General features: G+C 31.1%; 1 protein-coding gene across 8 annotated transcripts; it reads left to right on the top strand.

The window, feature by feature from the left end:
- The first annotated feature begins 1,080 nt into the window (after nt 1-1,080).
- Cmtr1 (Cap methyltransferase 1) lies at nt 1,081-18,332 on the top strand. 8 transcript variants are annotated; one of them, XM_076407025.1, is made up of 14 exons: nt 5,598-5,844; nt 5,912-6,030; nt 6,093-6,407; nt 6,486-6,647; nt 6,700-6,835; nt 7,008-7,165; nt 7,217-7,400; nt 7,451-7,685; nt 11,977-12,167; nt 12,297-12,422; nt 16,058-16,259; nt 17,835-18,055; nt 18,110-18,171; nt 18,267-18,332. In XM_076407025.1, the coding sequence occupies exons 1-14, from the start codon at nt 5,817-5,819 to the stop codon at nt 18,288-18,290; spliced, it is 2,163 nt and encodes a 720-aa protein (XP_076263140.1). In that variant the 5' UTR covers nt 5,598-5,816; the 3' UTR covers nt 18,291-18,332. The 8 variants fall into 8 exon arrangements, with proteins under 8 accessions (XP_076263143.1, XP_076263145.1, XP_076263144.1 ...); XM_076407028.1 differs by lacking the exon at nt 5,598-5,844 and adding an exon at nt 1,081-1,197 and having other exon boundaries at nt 18,110-18,332; XM_076407030.1 differs by lacking the exon at nt 5,598-5,844 and adding an exon at nt 1,120-1,197 and having other exon boundaries at nt 5,912-6,034; nt 18,110-18,332.
- Nucleotides 18,333-18,904: the final 572 nt, after the last annotated feature.

The raw sequence follows: 18,904 nt of genomic DNA, 5'->3' as shown, positions 1-18,904 counted from the left end.
CATTATTTTACTGCATTCAAGTCAGTCGTCTAAAAATCATAATTTTCGGTAATTAGTAATAATGCTTCTAATTGTACTTTAACTTGAATCTTGATCAATATCGATCCAGAGTTCAGCCAAAGCAGCAAAGTAAGATTGAACCGTAGGTCCATATCTCACGCACTCATTTATGTTTTTTTATCTGCGTAATCACCCATCTAGTTTCTCTTACACACGCTTTCCAATACTTGCAGTGTCTACAGATCGGTTTCCTTTGGTTGTTTCCATTTAGCTTTAGGATTAGGAGGTGCCTGAGAAATCTTTCTATATAATTTATTTTAGAATATTTCCTGATGAGGAAACCTTTTCAGTCTTCTATTTCCCTTATATGGTGAGTATAGACTTGAATATTTTGTTCGAGCAGATTTAGCACTATGATGAAAATAAGGCAAACCGTAACCCAATTCCTTGCGCACGTATGTGTTTTCTGTGAATGCGCCTAATCAGCTGGAGCGGAATGCTCAAGTCTGTACACCATAGAGTAAATAATAATAATATAACTCTATGCTGTACACACCATTAGATGACTTAGGAACAACATATGCAGCCTTCATAGTTATTTCAATGTTGTGTGGACTTGGGTGAATTTGATTTTACTGCCCACTTGGAGGTTGTTTTTATTACTGCGAAGAAAATTATGATTCTGAAAATGACCTGATTTTAAACGTGTCTGAAATAAAATTTTTCGATTTTATCGTCGATTTTTTATGTTACAGCAGATAAGTATACAGTTCGTGCATTCGTTTTTGACAAATAACTCTCTTTCTCCTAGAATTTTATTCTTGATAACGTAAAACTGACTAAATATTCTAACCCTAATTGCAAAAGATAATCACACAAACTAGAAAGAACAAAATAAATTGGCAATTGTTTTCATTATTTTATGATTTGCAGATTGTGCTGCACTTGCTCTTATAGATTTAAAAAAGCTTATATGCAACTTATTTTTTTAATCAATTAATTTTTTTGTCTACCCTGAAAACTCAACTGTAGTGCTGTGTGCGGAATTCGTTGATAAGTCTCGTCGAAAGATGACGCATTATAGTTTAGTTACTCAGCGTTCTTAACATACTTTTAGTTACATTTGAAGAGAGTAAATGAGTTTGGTACAGGATCAGTTGTTCTGTTTAACAGCTTGTTTATATTAAAAATATCCATGTATGTATATATTTATGTTTTGACATTTAATTGTTAATTTGTTTGTGGTACCATCATTATTCAGCTTCACTAAATATGGCCCTGATAACATTTTTGCGTGGACGGCATTTATGTTTAGTACAGGAAAATAGTTTGCCTTATATCACCGTTCTAAACAGCTATTATATTCGACATTATATAATTTCACAGATTGTAAGCTCTAATATTAATATATATTATATTACGTTCGAATCGTACTATAATGTTGATATAGTGTTTGGTCTATTTACGTTATATTCCAGTTAAACAGAGGCAAATATTTAATTATATTCAGTACTACAATAATGGTTAATGAACTATTTCTAGGAACCACACATATCTTCTGTATATTTATATATTTAGCGCCGGTCTTGCTAGTTTGTTAGCGTAGTTGCTGACTTAGCGTCTGATTCTTCATACATTGTATCCCGGTTAACAATCTTATAGGATGTGTAAAAACAGGCTACATTAAGATTAATAAATTTTAGTATGACATGACCTATATATGGTTGTCTCTTATGATAATTTTGTGTTGGTAATGTTATTCTTATTATTCAATATATTATTGTAAATAAAGACACACTCTTTTTCAGTCTAAATCAGCAAATATCTATGAGGTCGGATGAGTACAGTAGTGTTATGTTAATAACTTTTTTATCCTAATCTGTCGACACTACGTCTTACTTTTAATATATCGGTATAATATAATATTTGATTATGTTTTACATATAGTAATGTTTTGAGTTGCGTATTATTTGGTTATTTATGACTGAAAATATGCAGTAGGTGATGAAAAACTAGCTTAATCGATTCGTTTATTACTTCAGCTTTGGATGTTGCTTCTTAGGTATCAATGATCTAAAACAATTATAAGGACGGTCCGATAATTACTTAGACTTAACGCCCCATGGCGCCACTATCGAGAAATAATTTACTATCGTGTTATTCTCATAGACGGCTACTATCGAAATTTCAGTCGAATCGGACTCGTGGTTTTGTTTTGATCGCTTGTGGAAGTGGGCGTGTTCGCAGATTTTAGAAAAATGGATAAAAAACAAAATCGGTCGGTTCTTAGATTCTTGTTTTGGTAGGGAAATCGTGAAGCAAAATCAAAGGTCGCTTAGATGCTGTGTACGTTGACGCTTCTCCTTCGATGGCGACCAGCAGAAATTGGTTTAACTATTTGAATTTCATCGTGGTCGCACGTCGGTTTTTGATGAGTGGCACCCAGGTGCTCCGAAAACGGATACTACGGAGGATAAGGTGACAAAAATCTACGATTTCATATTGACAGGCCGAAGATTGAAGCTGCGCGAAATAGCTGAGACAGTAGACATCTTTTGAGATTGACCGCGTGGGTCATGAAATTTTGGGTATGAGAAAGCTGTCGGAGTAAGAGCGGTGTTTGATGCTCTTTAAGCGCAATCCAAAGAAGTTTCTGCGTCGATTCGTGACCGTTGACAAAAGATGGATCTACTGGTACACACCAGAGACCTAGGAACAGGCGAAATAGTGGACTTCACCGTTTTCTGGGGTTCACAAAATGTGAACTACATCGACTACCTGGAAAGGTAAGATGGCCACAGGGCTGTACTATGCCGAATTATTGGGCCGATTTGACGCCGAATCGCAGTTGAAAATGGTCTCGTGGAGCATTACTGGGTTAAGGGTATCGAACTGAAAAGAGACGATGAGAAGATATGTTGAGAAATAAATCGCTACTTTTCGAAAATTTTCGTTTTTCTTTTGTAGGCTAATTACTTATCGGACCAACCTCATAAATATTAGCTTCAATCGAATGTTGCGCAGATACACTTATGCACTTACTCACTTGAAACCTTCAGCCAGGATCAGTTGCTGGAACAGATATAAAAATTTCTTGAGGCCGGTTATTGAAATTGATTTTAACCATTCTGAACTTGTTTCTCTAGGTGCATACAAGGATATAAAATGTGTTACAGGGTATGAATGGCTATCCGATCTGAAAATTCTGGCTGAAAATAAATGACACTAGGAGCCGTTCTTTTGTTGGCCATAATACTGACGTCCAATGATCGCGGATTTTATATGTAACGCGGGGAGAACAGCGATTACAATTTTATGTTTTGCTAATTCTAATGCGATAATCTCCTTCTATCCGCTATTCCGTTTCATTTGTATATTCCTTGCTTGGGATACAAAAAAAATGGATATATCGATATTTTTTAGCCGATATTTTTCGATATTTTTTCAAAATAAATTAAATATAATTTTTAATAAACCTTTAAAATTGGTAATTAATTGTAAATGTTGTGAATTTTGGTACTTAATTTTAATTTTTGGCATCAAAAATTTCACTATCTAAAATATTTAGAAAAAAAAATATTTTTTAGGCTATGTCACTATTTTTAATTTTTCTTAAAAATATCGATATATTTCTTGTAAAATATCGATATTGTTATACTTGTTGCAAAAAATATATCGATATTTTTTTTTCTTCGATATATCAATATTTTTTAAAATAATGAAATATCTATATTTTATTGTGGCCTATTCTATACTTTCTTCTTCTTAAATTATACCACGGAGTAATAGAGAGAAAACTCAATAGGGGTCTCTGGAAAAAAGTTTGCCTACCTCCAATATCTTAGATGGGGTTATAATCGCCTATTCAGGTAATTTGATCAATTTAAATCTCTATTAGAGGCACCTTTAAAGAAGACATTTGATTGGTCCTTTGATAAAATTTGCTATGTAGGTGCGGCATTATTATAGTTAATCATAAATTACAAAACCCAAAAAAAATGGTTAAATAGCCTTATATACAAATATACAAATTAATTTGAATTCTTGGTCACAATATATTTCTTTGTATAAATTAACCTTTTAAAAATATATGCTACTTTAAGAAGTATATTTTTAAAATGCAATGAAATTTCATGCAAAATGCAATGCAAAAAACATTCAAATGTTGATTAGATAAAAACGTTGCTAATTCACACACCACCCAGACATAATCCAGATAATTTGATATTTTTTTCTTGCCATGTTTTAAGTCGAAATCAAAACACACCATAGAAACGAAATGAAAGAACCAAATGCCTTTTTGGTACTTATCATAGCGATTCAAAAACAAAACAGAAATATTCTGTCTAGTTGGTGAATTCAAACAAGTAATATGTTCTAGATATTGACGTCGCGAAACATTTCTCCATAATTGTCTGAAAAATTGAATCTCTATTTTTTCTGTGTATTACACTTCTTAACCTGGTTCCATAATGCTGATATATGTGTCACAGACTGACATTTTTATGATAATTGTCGCAATATATATCATAAAGTAGAATTTATCTGTGATATTTATCTATATTCAGATTATGTTGCATATATGTAACTATATATAATTCTCATAACACTAATATATTCATCCGACTTCCCAGATATTTACCTACTTAGCCCTTTCGTGGGATATAGTGTGTGTTACATTACACAGTATCTGTTAATTTATAGTAATATATTGAATAATCAAAATAACATTGCTAACATATGGTCATTTTTCGAAATATTGTTAGTGAACTTTTTTGCCTCTATCTTTTTATTTATATTAGTGAAATTCCTGTTAATCTTAATTTAGGAAATTGCATATATTTATTTATTGTGTATTCATTAAAACAAAATATCACGCCCTCGAGGACGAACAGAAAATTTTGTCGACGTACACATAATGCAGAAATAGTCTATAATTATCGATTAAATAGAACGACAGGATAATACCTGACGAATAATATAAATTTAAAAGACCATGTTGTAAACATGTGTAAATGAAAGCAACACAACCGAAAGTCTTCGAGCTAACAAATTGAGCAACAAAATAACAGTAATAAATAACACCCGCTATAGAATCACATCGATCAGATAGAGGAGAAATAAATTGTGGTAACTTTGGAGACGTTTTTGCAGAAGCGTAACCAATTGATCCAGTTGTTCAATACTGTTTCCAATAGGAAGGTACAATTGCCAAATGTTAACGAAGTTGTAATTGTTATTGTTGGCGACCTATTTGAACGTCCAAATATACATATAAAACGCAAATGACACTGTGCAGGTGATCCAAGACAGTCATCGTTCTTACAATGCTTTGCAATACCAAATACATTGGACATGTGTAGGATTATTGAAAATGAACGATTATGATACCTTAATTTTAATCAAACGGAGCTTTGTCCTCAGAGATACAGATTTGCCCGATGCTATCATCAGTAACGCAGCTGGAACAACTAATATTGACAACATTGAAACCGTATATGTTCTTCCATCATCATAGTAGGTGATAAGACATTAAATATATGAAACCATATATACATCTTGAAAACTAAATTTGAAATCTTAACCTTAAATAATATAATAATAATAACACAAAACAATAATATTATATATTAAACCTAATTTGTTACATAGAGTTAACATATATTCTGTTATTATTACTTACTGTACTTTATTCATTATGATTCTCTGAAGAAGATTGATATGCCTTCAATTTTCACATCCTAAAAATAATCAATTTTACAGTATATAAGTATATTGTATATAATTAGTAAACATATATTATCTTATCTATAGATATGTATTACAATGAAGATAATATGCAAGGTACATATAATCTCTGATATGATCAATATTCAGTGTAACTAAACTTATTAATTACTCTTCATTTTAGGAACAGAAAAGAACGAGCCATATTTTTATGGTAGTGAATTTTTACAGTTTCAATATCAATTCTCATTAATAATGGCAGACAATAATTTTAATATTGATAGTAAACTAGCTAATTTGATGGCAAGTAAAATTGTTGAAGCAAAAATTTTTTTCAAATATTTAATTTCCAACATATTTCATAGTATAAGTCAGGGTTTGACACTAAAGATATTACCAATTTATGTAAGGATGAACGATTCTTTAATACCATGCAAGTATCATTCAACAATCAAGGATTGGGTTACACCAAAAGTTTATCAGAATATAGTAAAGAACCAGAATGGAATTTTGATAATGATGAAATAGAAATAAATGAAAAAGTGGATTGGCTACGAAACAACAATTTTGAGAGTTTCTCAATTGAAGAATGTCGACCCATTGAGGGATCAAAATTAACATATGTAGATATCACAGAATTTTGTGATGTTAAAGTTTTTCACCAAGTATTCAAAGCTAAGGTGGGTATTTATTAATAACAACATACTTTTTTGATATTCAGTTAATTTGAAATTATATACCATTTATGATTATTTTAGGAATTGTTTGATAGATATGATCACAAAGTTATATATGATGCAAGGTATAGATCAAATCCCTTTGAACTTATTAAATCTGGAATTTTTATGAACAGAGCAGCTCTAAAAATGGCTAGTATAGATGCAGCCACAGATTTTATGTTTACAAATATGGAGAAGCAGGTACGTGTGTAAAGAGGATGTCACTCATATCTACATAAAACATTTATTGTAGAAAGATTTTAGTTTGCCAATTTACTTCGCAGATGTATGTGCTGGGCCTGGTGGATTCAGTGAATATTTATTTTGGAGAAGGGAATGGGATTATAAAGGTTTCGGATTGACTTTATCTGGACCTGACGATTTCAAGCGTAAATATCTCTTATTAAATAAATATAATTGAATAGTATTGCATAATCGTTTTATAAATTTAAGATGTTGCATGGAGCTTAAATACTTGTTTGCGCAATTTTGAATATGCTGTATTAAAATATGATATAAAAAAATTATATTAATTTTTAATTAAACCCATTTTAATTATAGTTCAGGGTTCCAAATGTGCCAGTTTTGTATCTTTTCAAGCGTTGTACGGAAGATATAACGATGGTGATGTATGCAACCCTGAAAACATATATGATTTTGTAGATAAAGTCCGAAACGAAACTGAAGGCTTAGGCGTTCATTTTATGATGTCAGACGGGGTGAGACTTAACATATGACTTAATTCAGTTATAAGAATATTTTGATCACAGGGGTTTAGTGTAGAAGGTCATGAAGAATTACAAGAAGTTGCTAGTAAAAATATTTATTTATGTCAATGTTACCTGGCACTAGAGGCATTGAGGCCGCACGGATCATTTGTTACAAAATTATTTGATCTTTTTACACCCTTTAGTGTAGGATTATTGTACTTAATGTATTCGTGTTTTGAGCAAGGTATGTAGTACTAACATATATATTTCATTATTGTGCCAAATATATTTTAGTGAGTATACTGAAGCCAAATACATCGCGTTCCGCGAACTCAGAAAGGTATTTTATCTGCAATGATTTAAGGAACGATGCTAGAACGCATAACATTAGACAATATTTATCCAGCATTGTTAAGAAGTTGTGGGATTATGGCGGTGCTCCAGAAAAAGATGTTCTGGAACTGGTTCCATTAGATGTAATTAAGAAAGATTCACATTTTTTTGATTATGTTTATAAAAGCAACGTAAGGTAAGCAAATCTTTTAAAAAATATTCAATAGCAGCACATTACTTGACAAATATGTTATACTTATAAATGTTTTTTCGTATAGTACAAATTTTTATATGTCTGGAATTTAATTTGTTTTCTGCGCTCAATGTTTTATAATATATATTTCATTATAATAGAATAAAAAATATAACATAATAGAATCTGGGGAGGTGATATTGCTGGAGAAATCTGTAATAGCAACTGCTTGTCCTTCTGGATCTTCATCTGCATAGGGTCATAGGTGGACAAGTTTAATTTTTATACCTTTTGTTTTTAATTGCTTCTTGTACATCAGTTCTGTATATATAGATAAAGTATGTAAAATGTTTCATATACTCTCAAAAAAAAATTGTACCAAGACAAATAATGAAACTAAATTTATTTTTGTTTGTTATAGTTATTACAGCGACTAAATATTTTATTGAAAATAACTGGTTAATTTATTAATGCAACGGAAATATTATTTCAAACAATTGATTAGAAGACGCTTTGTCGAATGAAAATTATATGCTAGATCACCAGCTGAGAAATATTTAATTTCATAGAACAGGTCAAAAAGAGGATGCACGATAAGTACACGAGTAAAATAATATTGACGACTTGTGACAGTTTGATTATCCAGTTAGATTTGGTTGAACGCTGGATGGATACGCATTCGGTCTAAAAAAACTCAAGGTTTTAACCACTCCACAAGGCTATTTTGGGGAAAAATATCTACCGATGGTTTGAGATCTATAACACCAACAAATCTCCAATGCTATACCATCCTCCCCTTTTTTAAAATTAATGAATAGAGCATGAAACTCAGGATGTTATCTTTTCTCTTGATCTTATCATTTAGCTGTGAGGTAATTAATTAAAAAGGATTACTTGCTTAAGATAAGAAAGCTCCCGCCGTGAAGATTTAATCTGTAACTAAACATCGGTTAGTTTTAATCATTAAACGTGGTTCCAACCCTGAAGCATATGAGCGGCTATATTTAAGCAGTTCTTGTTCAAACATGTTTGATTGAAATATCCAACAGAGAATGTGAACTGAAATTGTGACTAGCGAAAGCAGCTATTGTTGTCAGATGAATGTGCTTTATAAAATGAGCGAGAATTGTTAATATGAAGATAGCTCGTCTTTAGTTGGGAAATTTCAACATTTTATGAAATATTTTATATTTATCTCTTCATCGTGCGTCCGTTTGTTAGAATCATTATTAGAACTCGTACTTTACTGTACTAACTCCCTGTCACTGAACTGTTTTATTATCCTTTTACCCATTGTTATTGTTGCCAATAATAGTTTTATTAAGTAAAATACGTAGTTCAAATTACTTTGCAAAAATACGTTTAAACTGTCCTAAAGTGAAATGTCTGTGATTGGCGGAGTGGCTTATGAATTTTTACGATGCGTCGATCGATGGTAGTTATTATTTTTAAAACAAGGCAGGAATGTTGGACTCGGTATTTTATTTTGATGGTACCGGGCCGCGAACCCGCAAATTGGAAACATTGGGTTAAAGTTGTTTTATTATATTTACATTGACATATCACAACGGTGTCAACCAGTAGCAATCATAAATATATATATACGTAAATAGTACCATCGTAAATCGAATTTTAATGACCGATTTGGTTACATGTTTTAGCGCATCAGACTTCATTCTGTGTCTTTTTAACTAGGTAATGCTAGTTAGTAAAATTAGAAAGAAAAATATTCCCAATTTAAAAGCGATTTTACGTTTTCATAACCCGAATTTGGCAGTACGTTCGACGGTCTTGATTACATGCATTGACCGTTTTATTGGAAGGGCTGTATATTAAATTTTTAATTAATTTTGGAGAAAAGTTTCGCAACGTTCAATAACCAGATGATACTACAATCGCCTTTTCGATTTATTTTATTTGTTCCTTTCAGTCGCTATGCTAACAGCCGCAAAAACATTTGAGTGCTTCATTTCTATAGTGATTGTTGTTTGTTTTTATTATGCGCGCCATTTTCTACCTGCAGGGCATAAATAATTATATTTTTAGCGTTTCTGTAGGTTTTCGTGATTAAATTATAATAAAAATTATTTCATTATAGTAGGCAATAAGTATTTCTTATGTCTATATTATATATATCGGCATGACATGTAGTATTATATATATCGGCATGACATGTAGTGTACTTCATTAAGCGATATCCTGTATAAAATATTATCCTAATTAATTAGTCTTATTGTAAAGCTTATTTGAAAGACTATATATGTCCAGTAATGAGATCAGGTGGTGTTAAACGTTTTAGTCTACGCATTTCACTATCACGTCGCATATTTAGCTGTTTAGCGAGCATGTTGGGATGCCTGACACTCTTTCGAAGTACTTTACACAAATACGTTGAATTACACTCGTTGTAGGTTCAAGAGAAATATCGCGTTGTTATTTGAAATATAGTACGGAGCATCAACAATGGCACGCAACACTTTATTTTGGAACCCTTGAATGATGGATATGTTAGATTTGCTAGCGATACCCCATAGTTGGATTCCATATGACCAAATAGGCTTGAGTATAGACTCATACAGCAATACCTTGTTATCTAATGATAACTTGGATTTGCGCCCGATGACCAATACATTTGATATAATTTACGTCCAAGTTGTTTTCGTTTAGAGAGTATGTGCTTCTTCCAGGTTAGGCGTCGATCTAAGTGCATACCAAGATATTTAACATGCTCTGCTTGGGGGAGTTGACGATGATTGATATTCACTGGTGGACATGTTCTTCTACGCAGGGTAAACGTTACATGGGTGGATTTTGTTTCATTGGCTTTAATGCGCCATGCCTTCAACCGTAATTATATTTGCTCCAGATGGGTTTGTAGGTATATTGATGCTGTGACTGAATCTTCAAGGGATGCTAAGATTGCTGTGTCGTCTGTGTATGTTGCCACAGTAGTTATGTTTGTGGTGGGCAGATCCGCCGTATACAGAAGATACAGTACTGGACCCAGTACACTACCTTGCTGAACTCCTGAATATATGGAATTTAATTATATATTACCGGTGTTTCTTTCGTCTAATTCTTTTACTAGAACTTTAAAGTGCTCCGCTTCAAACAATTGTATTTTTATTGTTTCACAGCTCACTATTTTAATTGTGTAGTTCGTAGTGATGGTTTTCAATAGCTCATGGATGTGTTTTATTACTCCTACCTTATAGACCGTTATTGGTGGTGGTTTGGGAACAACTTTTTCAGGGCTTGGTTGTATATTCTCTTCAATTTCTTCCGATAGGTCGCTAAGGATGTTTTTTGTCTCTATTGGTTTCTGTAACCAATAGTCATTGATTCTTGTTTGTTTTTTCGCGTTTTCTTCTTCTGAGCTTCTTAATCGTTTTTTGTTAATGACTGTAGTCCATTCTGTTTGTGGGATTTACGTTATTGCTGATTGTTCTAATCTTATATCATAGTGTGCAGGTCATTTGGTTGAATCGCCATGGTTTACCATTTGTATATTGTTAATATTTTTTTTTACTTCCAAAGGATAAAAAAATAAAATAAATACATTGTTTACTTCACGCACTTCATTTTCACTCACGTTTTATTTTTTGCACTAGTTTTTGACCAAATATATTATAAATGAATTTCAAAAGGACTGTTGTAAAATATCTTTTTGTCTGGTCACGCAATTCACTACACTTTAGGTCCACTGAGAGACGGATAACCACATCTGTTATGTGTTTTTAACACTCAATTAAATAACCGTAATAAAATACTGGGTTTTTTTTTAAAGAAATGTATCCTTCTAGAGCTTGGAGCATATTGAAAATACGTCTTCACCCTACGATGGTTGGAACCGAACGGAAAGTAAATAATGAAATATCGTTTTACTTTCAAGAAGTTTTCACAAGAGTCTAATTCTGGAGGATCCTGGCATGTGTACAAGAATTTGAATTTCAAGGTTGCCAGTTATTGCAAATTATACGTATATTTGAAGAATATAATATAAATAGAATAAATTCTTGAATTCACAAATTAAATTTTTCATCTTCTGTAATATATCAAATATATTTCAAATATTTAAAATATTCAATTTAAATTTTCAAAATTTCAAATATTTAAAAGGAAAAAAAATCAGAAAATAAAACATGCAATTAGTTATTAATATATAAATATTACAATAACAAACCAAAGTAATAGTTCTTGTAACTTATTCGTAATTCCATATGCATAATGTCCCTTTGTAGAATCTATATATATACAATCATGGCTATATTCTATATAAAATATTTTTATTTAGGATTGCCAAAAAACAAATTGATGCATTTGCTAAAATGGCGATATTTTGTGAAAATCCACTTTTAAGCGACCCTAGACAATTTGATTTGAAGCAAAAATGTTTGGAATACTGGGACGTACCTGATCATGTAGAATCGGATGATAGTATGGAACCTGAAATCTTGAGGGGAGTTTTTAACATTTTTAGCAATGGTGAGGTAGTATATAAAAATTTAAGTATTTTATATTTTATGTATGAAATAATTTATCGTTGTTATTTTATTTCAAACTATACATTATTTGAAATGACTTAAAACCAACCATTTTTGTTATATATTTTAGCATTAAACAGGGACTATCCCCGTCTTTTAAAAAGTAATTTGCTGTCCACTGTACGTAAAATGACAGATTATTTTTATTGCTTTCTATCCGACACTAAACAGGAACTTTCAGCTAATTTTTATTTTGGTAAGTTTATTCTGACGAGTTTCGATGGTTATGATAATTTTTAAGGAATGCTAGTTTGTGTTAATTTATTTTGTTAATGTATAAGACCTCCTTATACAATAATTATTACAGAACAAGGGCTTCTATCCGAGTTTAGTTCTTAAAAATAAAATATCTTGATGATGTTTTGACGATCTCAGTTGCCATCCTTGCCTTTCTTCCTTGTACTAAACGAGTAGTAATTAATGGGCTGAATTGTGACCCTTAGTGGTTGTGAACAATTTTCCTAGTAGGCAACATAATAATTCGTATAAAAGTTATGCGTCAAAATCACTTAAGTTATCGCTCCTGAATGATGTGTAAGATAGGTTTTATTCTAACCATAGAGTAATAGAGAGTAAGCTCAAAAGGGTCTCTGGCGAAATGTTTTGCTTTGTCCAACATCCAGATGGGTTTAAATCAGCTATTCAAGTAATTTGATTGGTCATTTTAAATCTACATTATAGGCATCTGTAAAAAATATTTCGCTGTGAAGACGTTTGATTGGTTTATTGATAAAGTTTTCCCCGCTGGTGCGGCACGAGACGGCCCTGACGTCACGTTTAATTGATATATATATATATATATATATATATATATATATATATATATATATATATATATATATATATATATATATATATATATATATATATAGTCAATTCAAAATAGCAGTGACACGAGTGTCAATATATGTCTGTCTAAAGTTGTAAATTTACTGTTTTACAGCCAGACAATATTATCCTTTTTATTTTATTCAATTTAAAAAGAGATAGAATGCTGTTAGAGAAGTTTGAACATGTAACGGAATGAGCCTGCAAAAGTTGTCCGTTTGCCAAACTTCTGAAAATTCTTCAAAATATTATAATTACGGGTTATAGACCGGCAAACCGTGTTTTAACGTTTTGTTTTAATAAATTTGAAATCGCCGCGGTTTTTATTGAAAATATTTTTTGCGCCTTGCAGCTGCAGTGTATATTAATACGGACACGGTCACTAAAATATCTCAAAAAATAAAATAATCTTAAATTCGCCAAAAAGAAACCATGTTTATACGAAACAGACTTAAATAAAGATTAATCTTGATGTTTCAGAGATCAAATATACGAAATGTATAAAACAGTAAGTAGTTTTTTCAATCGAAACATAATTTAATACAATTATTTCAGAGAAAATTGTTAGTCTGACAAGTATCCACAAAGATCCAAAAGACATACAGCTATTATAATATATATTATAGCTATATATTATTAAGAATTTCAAAAGGTGTATCTTTCTTTGATCCAATCGGTTTGCGATTTTTAGCATTATCAACCATTTTTAATGACAGTCACGTATTTCGAAGAAAAACGACTACATTTTTTTACTATCTGTGTATCCGGGTACACAACACTTCCAAGATCGACAATTTACTTTACTCATTGTACTACACATTTAGACTACACACATTACTACACACTACACACTATATATATATATATATATATATATATATATATATATATATATATATATATATATATATATTATTATAATTAAATAATACGCAGATTAAATAAACAAGAAACGCACCATAGAAACGATGTGAATCAACCAGATCCCGTCACGGCCCTTAACAGCGATTAAAAGTAAGTAAGAGTAAAAGTAGTAAGCTAAAAGTAGCGACATCTAGATTTTCGATGTCGTAAAACATTGCCTCAAAATGTCCTATAAAGTTAAAGCTCTATTTCTCTATGATTCTAGTGTCTTTATCTTGTCAATATTAGATTGGATGGTATTAGATCTGTGACGTATTGCCAAGATCAAACAAATGCTTGACATAAATGCATTATAATCATAAAGAAATAGAGATTTAATTTCATAGGAAATGTTTGCGAAATGTTTCGCGACGTCCAACATGTAGATGTCGCTACGTTTAACATATTACTTGTTTTATTCTTTATGCTAAGAGCCGCGACGGAATCTAATTGGTTCATTTCGTTCTATGGTTTGTTTATTTTTTACGCCATTTTCAACGTGCCCTATGTTGAGAACAGTTTGGTTAGCTTTTTATAACGTTTATACATTAAATTATTATTTTATTTTAATACTATATACAAGTCAGTACTTGAAATGCATTCCCGTTCTAGGAAGTGTTGTGTTCCCGGATGCACAGATAGTGCGGAAATGCATCATAGTTTTTCGTTAAAAAAGGGATCTTTAAGAAATGATTAGAAAACATTAAAAATCCTAAACTGGTTGGATTAAACATGAAACAGATTTATGATCGTTGCCATGTGAGACATTTTTGTGATACCTTTAAACTTTCCTTTAAGTACTTATGAACAATTTAGTGATGGTGAAAATAATACCACGAGCCCAGAATATGTACAAATGGAAGTTAATCAAAATCAAAATTATATAGAAGGTAAATTGAAGGAGCCAGTCACATTTCTATTCATAATTGTTACCATTAATTTCTAAACTGTCTTACTATATTTGTGGTGCCTATTTCCATCGTTCCAGGCCTACAACCGGGGTGTTGAAAACAAGTATCATCCACTATCCACTCAGCCACTATCCCCCTTTCTGCTCATTCTTACTGTTAATTACTTGACTCTATAACTTCAGTCCAGATGTGCCTATAAGAGCAAACCTATAAGTTTTACGTTGTACCGTAGTGTACATCTCAGGTTATTTAGTAAAACTTTTTTAAAAAGATATTAGGTGTGATTTTTGTTTACATACAATTATGAATAAATCAGTAGACCCAGAAACTGAGACTAATTTTATAGAGGCAAGGCAATATCTCGTGCCTCCAGACTCTTACAAAATTGTTTTATTATACTGTCAGTAGGTCTTGGAGCTATGTCTTATTTTATTTAGTGATTTTGCCATGTCGATAATATAACTTCTATTGTAAATTTCATAATGACCTTTCAGATAAAATATTAAAAGTACTAACGCAGAGATGGAAGAGATCATTTTGATTTGCAATGTACCAAAGTTTTTTGCTTATGGTTTTATATATATATATATATATATATATATATATATATATATATATATATATATTTTATACATATATTTATTTTTATATTATATTTATATTTATTTAGTTTTAAATATTATATTTATATGTATATTTAATTGAGTTTAATTTAATAAATTTATTTCCGAAAAAAAAAGTTTTTTATTTAAATTTCATTGGTCAATTAAACATGACGTCAAGAACGTGCCAAACATTACTACTAAATATTTTTCTTACAGGTGCCTATAATGGAGATTTAAATTGACCAATCTAATTGCTTGAATGGCCCATTATGGCTCCCTCTGGATGTTGGGCAAAGCAAGACTTTGCGCCAGAGTCCCTTATTGAGTTGCATCTCTATTACTCTATGATTATAATTAAGACGGCATATTTTTGATATCATATTTAGGATAGGCAATGAACACATTCCACATCACTGTTTTTTTACAGTTTTAAAAGATTTATATCGTTTTTATCTCTTGTTTCATTTCACCCTTTGATATATCTTTAAGAAAGCATATTGGGTATGAGATATAAAATGTATTGATATTAATTTGATAATATTACTAGTGTGAAGGAGATTTAATAAAATTACATTACATTTTAGCATTAAATAATAAAGTTTATGAAATATCAAAATCCAAATACAGTCAAGTAAATGGTTTATATCTAGCTAATAATACACTCATATATGGTGAAATACTGAAAGAATATCAAGAAGACGGAATCAAATCTAGGGATAGCCTGCATATATTGGATGCGGTTTCATTGGGAACCAGGAGCCTGGAAGACTGCAGCTTTAAAGAACGGTAATTATTTGTGTCTGTAACAAGTAGAGGGAAGGACACAATTTCGAAAAATTGAATTCCTTGAAATAAATTCCCCTAAAATATATACTTCCAGCTTATTAAGTCTAACAAAGGCCAGGGACCTAGTGAACATCTTTCATTATATCATTTTAATGAGTTATATAATTGTATACATCTATTTTGAGGCTATGTCTCGATGGATAGGGTAGGGGTAGGATGATATGAAGCAATAATGTTATGTGGTGATATAAAATTGTTTATTATATACAAAATATATACTAATTTCCGTATATTAATTACAGAATTATAAAAAAAATATCTGTTTTTTCATGTGATACAGCTACAATTAATAGTTCATAAGTATACTGTATGCTTCGACTGTTGGTCATCATTGTTTTAGGTGCACAACCTAGTTTAACTATTAATTCCTATTTAGTATTACTGAGGCATTTATTATATAAAGATGCTAAACATGAAACGCTTAACATTGTATTTTTGACCATCATTACTTTTCGTTTGTTTTTTAACTAGAAGAAATCTACTGCCGAAGTTCATCAAATTCTTTTAGAAACTTATTGTTAATAATGCTCCGTCATGTAACAATTGTCGGTTTTCGTTTTAACGATTTAAAAGAGTTCATTTTGATGATGATCAGAATAGATGCGAGCAAATTTAATGGCTACTTCTTCAACTGTGTGTATGTTTTTTTCTGATAATTTCGTGTTAGTAATTGAAAATTGTTACTAAGGACGTGGGTAAAACCCATGACGAAATAAACTGAAGTGATGACGTTAAAGTCGATAGCTTGTCAGTGGGTGGAACTTAGTGATTTCACATGGTAATATCTAAAAGTGGGAGTTATTCGAGCGTAGCATATCACCAAGTAATGTGGATCAGAAACTTCGTTACGTTAAACTAAAAAATTCAACGGATTAACGTCTATGCATTACTATTTATAACTATTATTTTTATATGTAGATTTAAACTTAAAATTAAATTTAAGAAACATTCAAACATAAGGCATTCTTTATATGAAATCTGTGAATCAATTACCTATTTTTACATATTTAAGGAGAAAGTGGTAATCCAACATGAAAAAATCTGGAGAATACGAATGGTTGTGTAACGCTTCCCATTCCACCATTTTCAAATATCTTTAGCTGATTCTGAAACATGTAAAAAGAAATATAGAAAGTATAAATTAGTGCTGTTTACGATTTAACCAAATGAAATATGTCCAAAAGGATGTTTAATAATCGTAGATTTGGTTGGTTGTTGATGAATTGATGAAAACAACAATGACATGATCTATTACTTAAGATATCATTTGTAAGATAGTACATAATGATTTTAAAACTCTTATTTTGACTTTTGTAGAATAATCACTATAATCAAAATAACTTTTAATGAGAAGCCTTTTTTCTAAGCAAAATACAATTGTTTCCATTTGTAATTAATATAAATAAGTAATTAATTTAATCTCGACCTGCTACTATGCATGAGTTTCTGAAAATGTGTCTTTCCTTTTGTTAAGAATTAATCACTATGATTCCGTTAATGTTCATTTCAATTTAGGTCGGAGTTGATTCAAAGGTTTTGCAAGGCTCATAATAAAGAATCGGATTTATCAAATTGCTGCAGGATAAGGCCAAAATTATTTAAACGTTTCAACTGTTTGAAGAATGACCTGCCATCAAATGGGAAGACACCATTTGATGTGGAACTTTCAACATTGGGTTATCAATCGCAGAAAGAAGTATTTAAAGCTAACTCTGTGCTCATATATAATCCTACAGGTTAGTAACATTTACTGTACACCAACTAATATCTCTGATATCATTTTGTTTTAGAGAAGGAGTTCTTCGATCGTTTTAGTAAAAGATATGTTGTATATAATAACGATGATGATAGTGTAAATATTTCAGTACTATATAAAGCATTATAAGACAGTTCAATGGCCTTATTTTATTATTTATTGCGTTATTCTAATATTGTACATAATTTTAGGTACATGTATTAAGATGTTGTTGACATACACTTTGCTGGACCAAATACAACTTATTTTTAATTAATCTTGTTATGTTTTATTTATTTATATTTTTATTTTTAATCTTAATTTAACTAATTGATTTAATATTGGAGATATTTATGTTTCCATTGGCTTCTTTAAGTTGCATCATCTTTGGGAAGATAAAGATAAAGACTCACTCAATTTATTGTAAGGTTTATCCATGAAGGCGTACAAATCAAGAAAATATGTCGTATGCGGGAGAGCTTCTCATCGTAACTTCGAGAATTATGTTAGAGTAACACGAGCAACATTCGAATGCTGTCATACGGAAGGTTAATTTGCTTCCTTCCGTGACCGATGACATTTTTCCTCTTCTTGTCAATATACAAGGTATCATAACGATGATTACAGTAACATTCGCCTATGAACTACGTTAACGAGATACTCATAGCAGAACTGCATTCGGCGAGCATTCGTGCCGACAAGTTTGAAAATTAAGTCGTAGTGCGTATGCATCTTGCTTAGTTTCAGTGTTCGCCGCATTACCTTCAGCGCTTGGTGACGAACAGAACGTCTTCCAGAAGCCGCGGATTGGGCTAATAAATTTGAGAGAGTGTGGGAAAAATTGGCGGGA

The sequence above is a fragment of the Rhynchophorus ferrugineus genome, unplaced genomic scaffold (genome assembly GCF_030347505.1).
Source record: "Rhynchophorus ferrugineus isolate W39M unplaced genomic scaffold, kcgeb_rfMv2 rfM6, whole genome shotgun sequence".
NCBI classification, from domain to species: domain Eukaryota; kingdom Metazoa; phylum Arthropoda; class Insecta; order Coleoptera; family Curculionidae; genus Rhynchophorus; species Rhynchophorus ferrugineus.
Note: the sequence above shows the minus strand (reverse complement) of the source record. Positions and strands in the feature narration are given on the sequence as shown.

Coding starts and splice junctions, on each gene's coding strand:
- Cmtr1 (XM_076407023.1), top strand. CDS start 5,817: ATGTATTACAATGAAGATAATATGCAAG. Junction 5,845..5,911: donor CAATGAAGATAATATGCAAG/GTACATATAATC, acceptor TCTTCATTTTAG/GAACAGAAAAGAACGAGCCA. Junction 6,031..6,092: donor GTAAACTAGCTAATTTGATG/GCAAGTAAAATT, acceptor CATATTTCATAG/TATAAGTCAGGGTTTGACAC.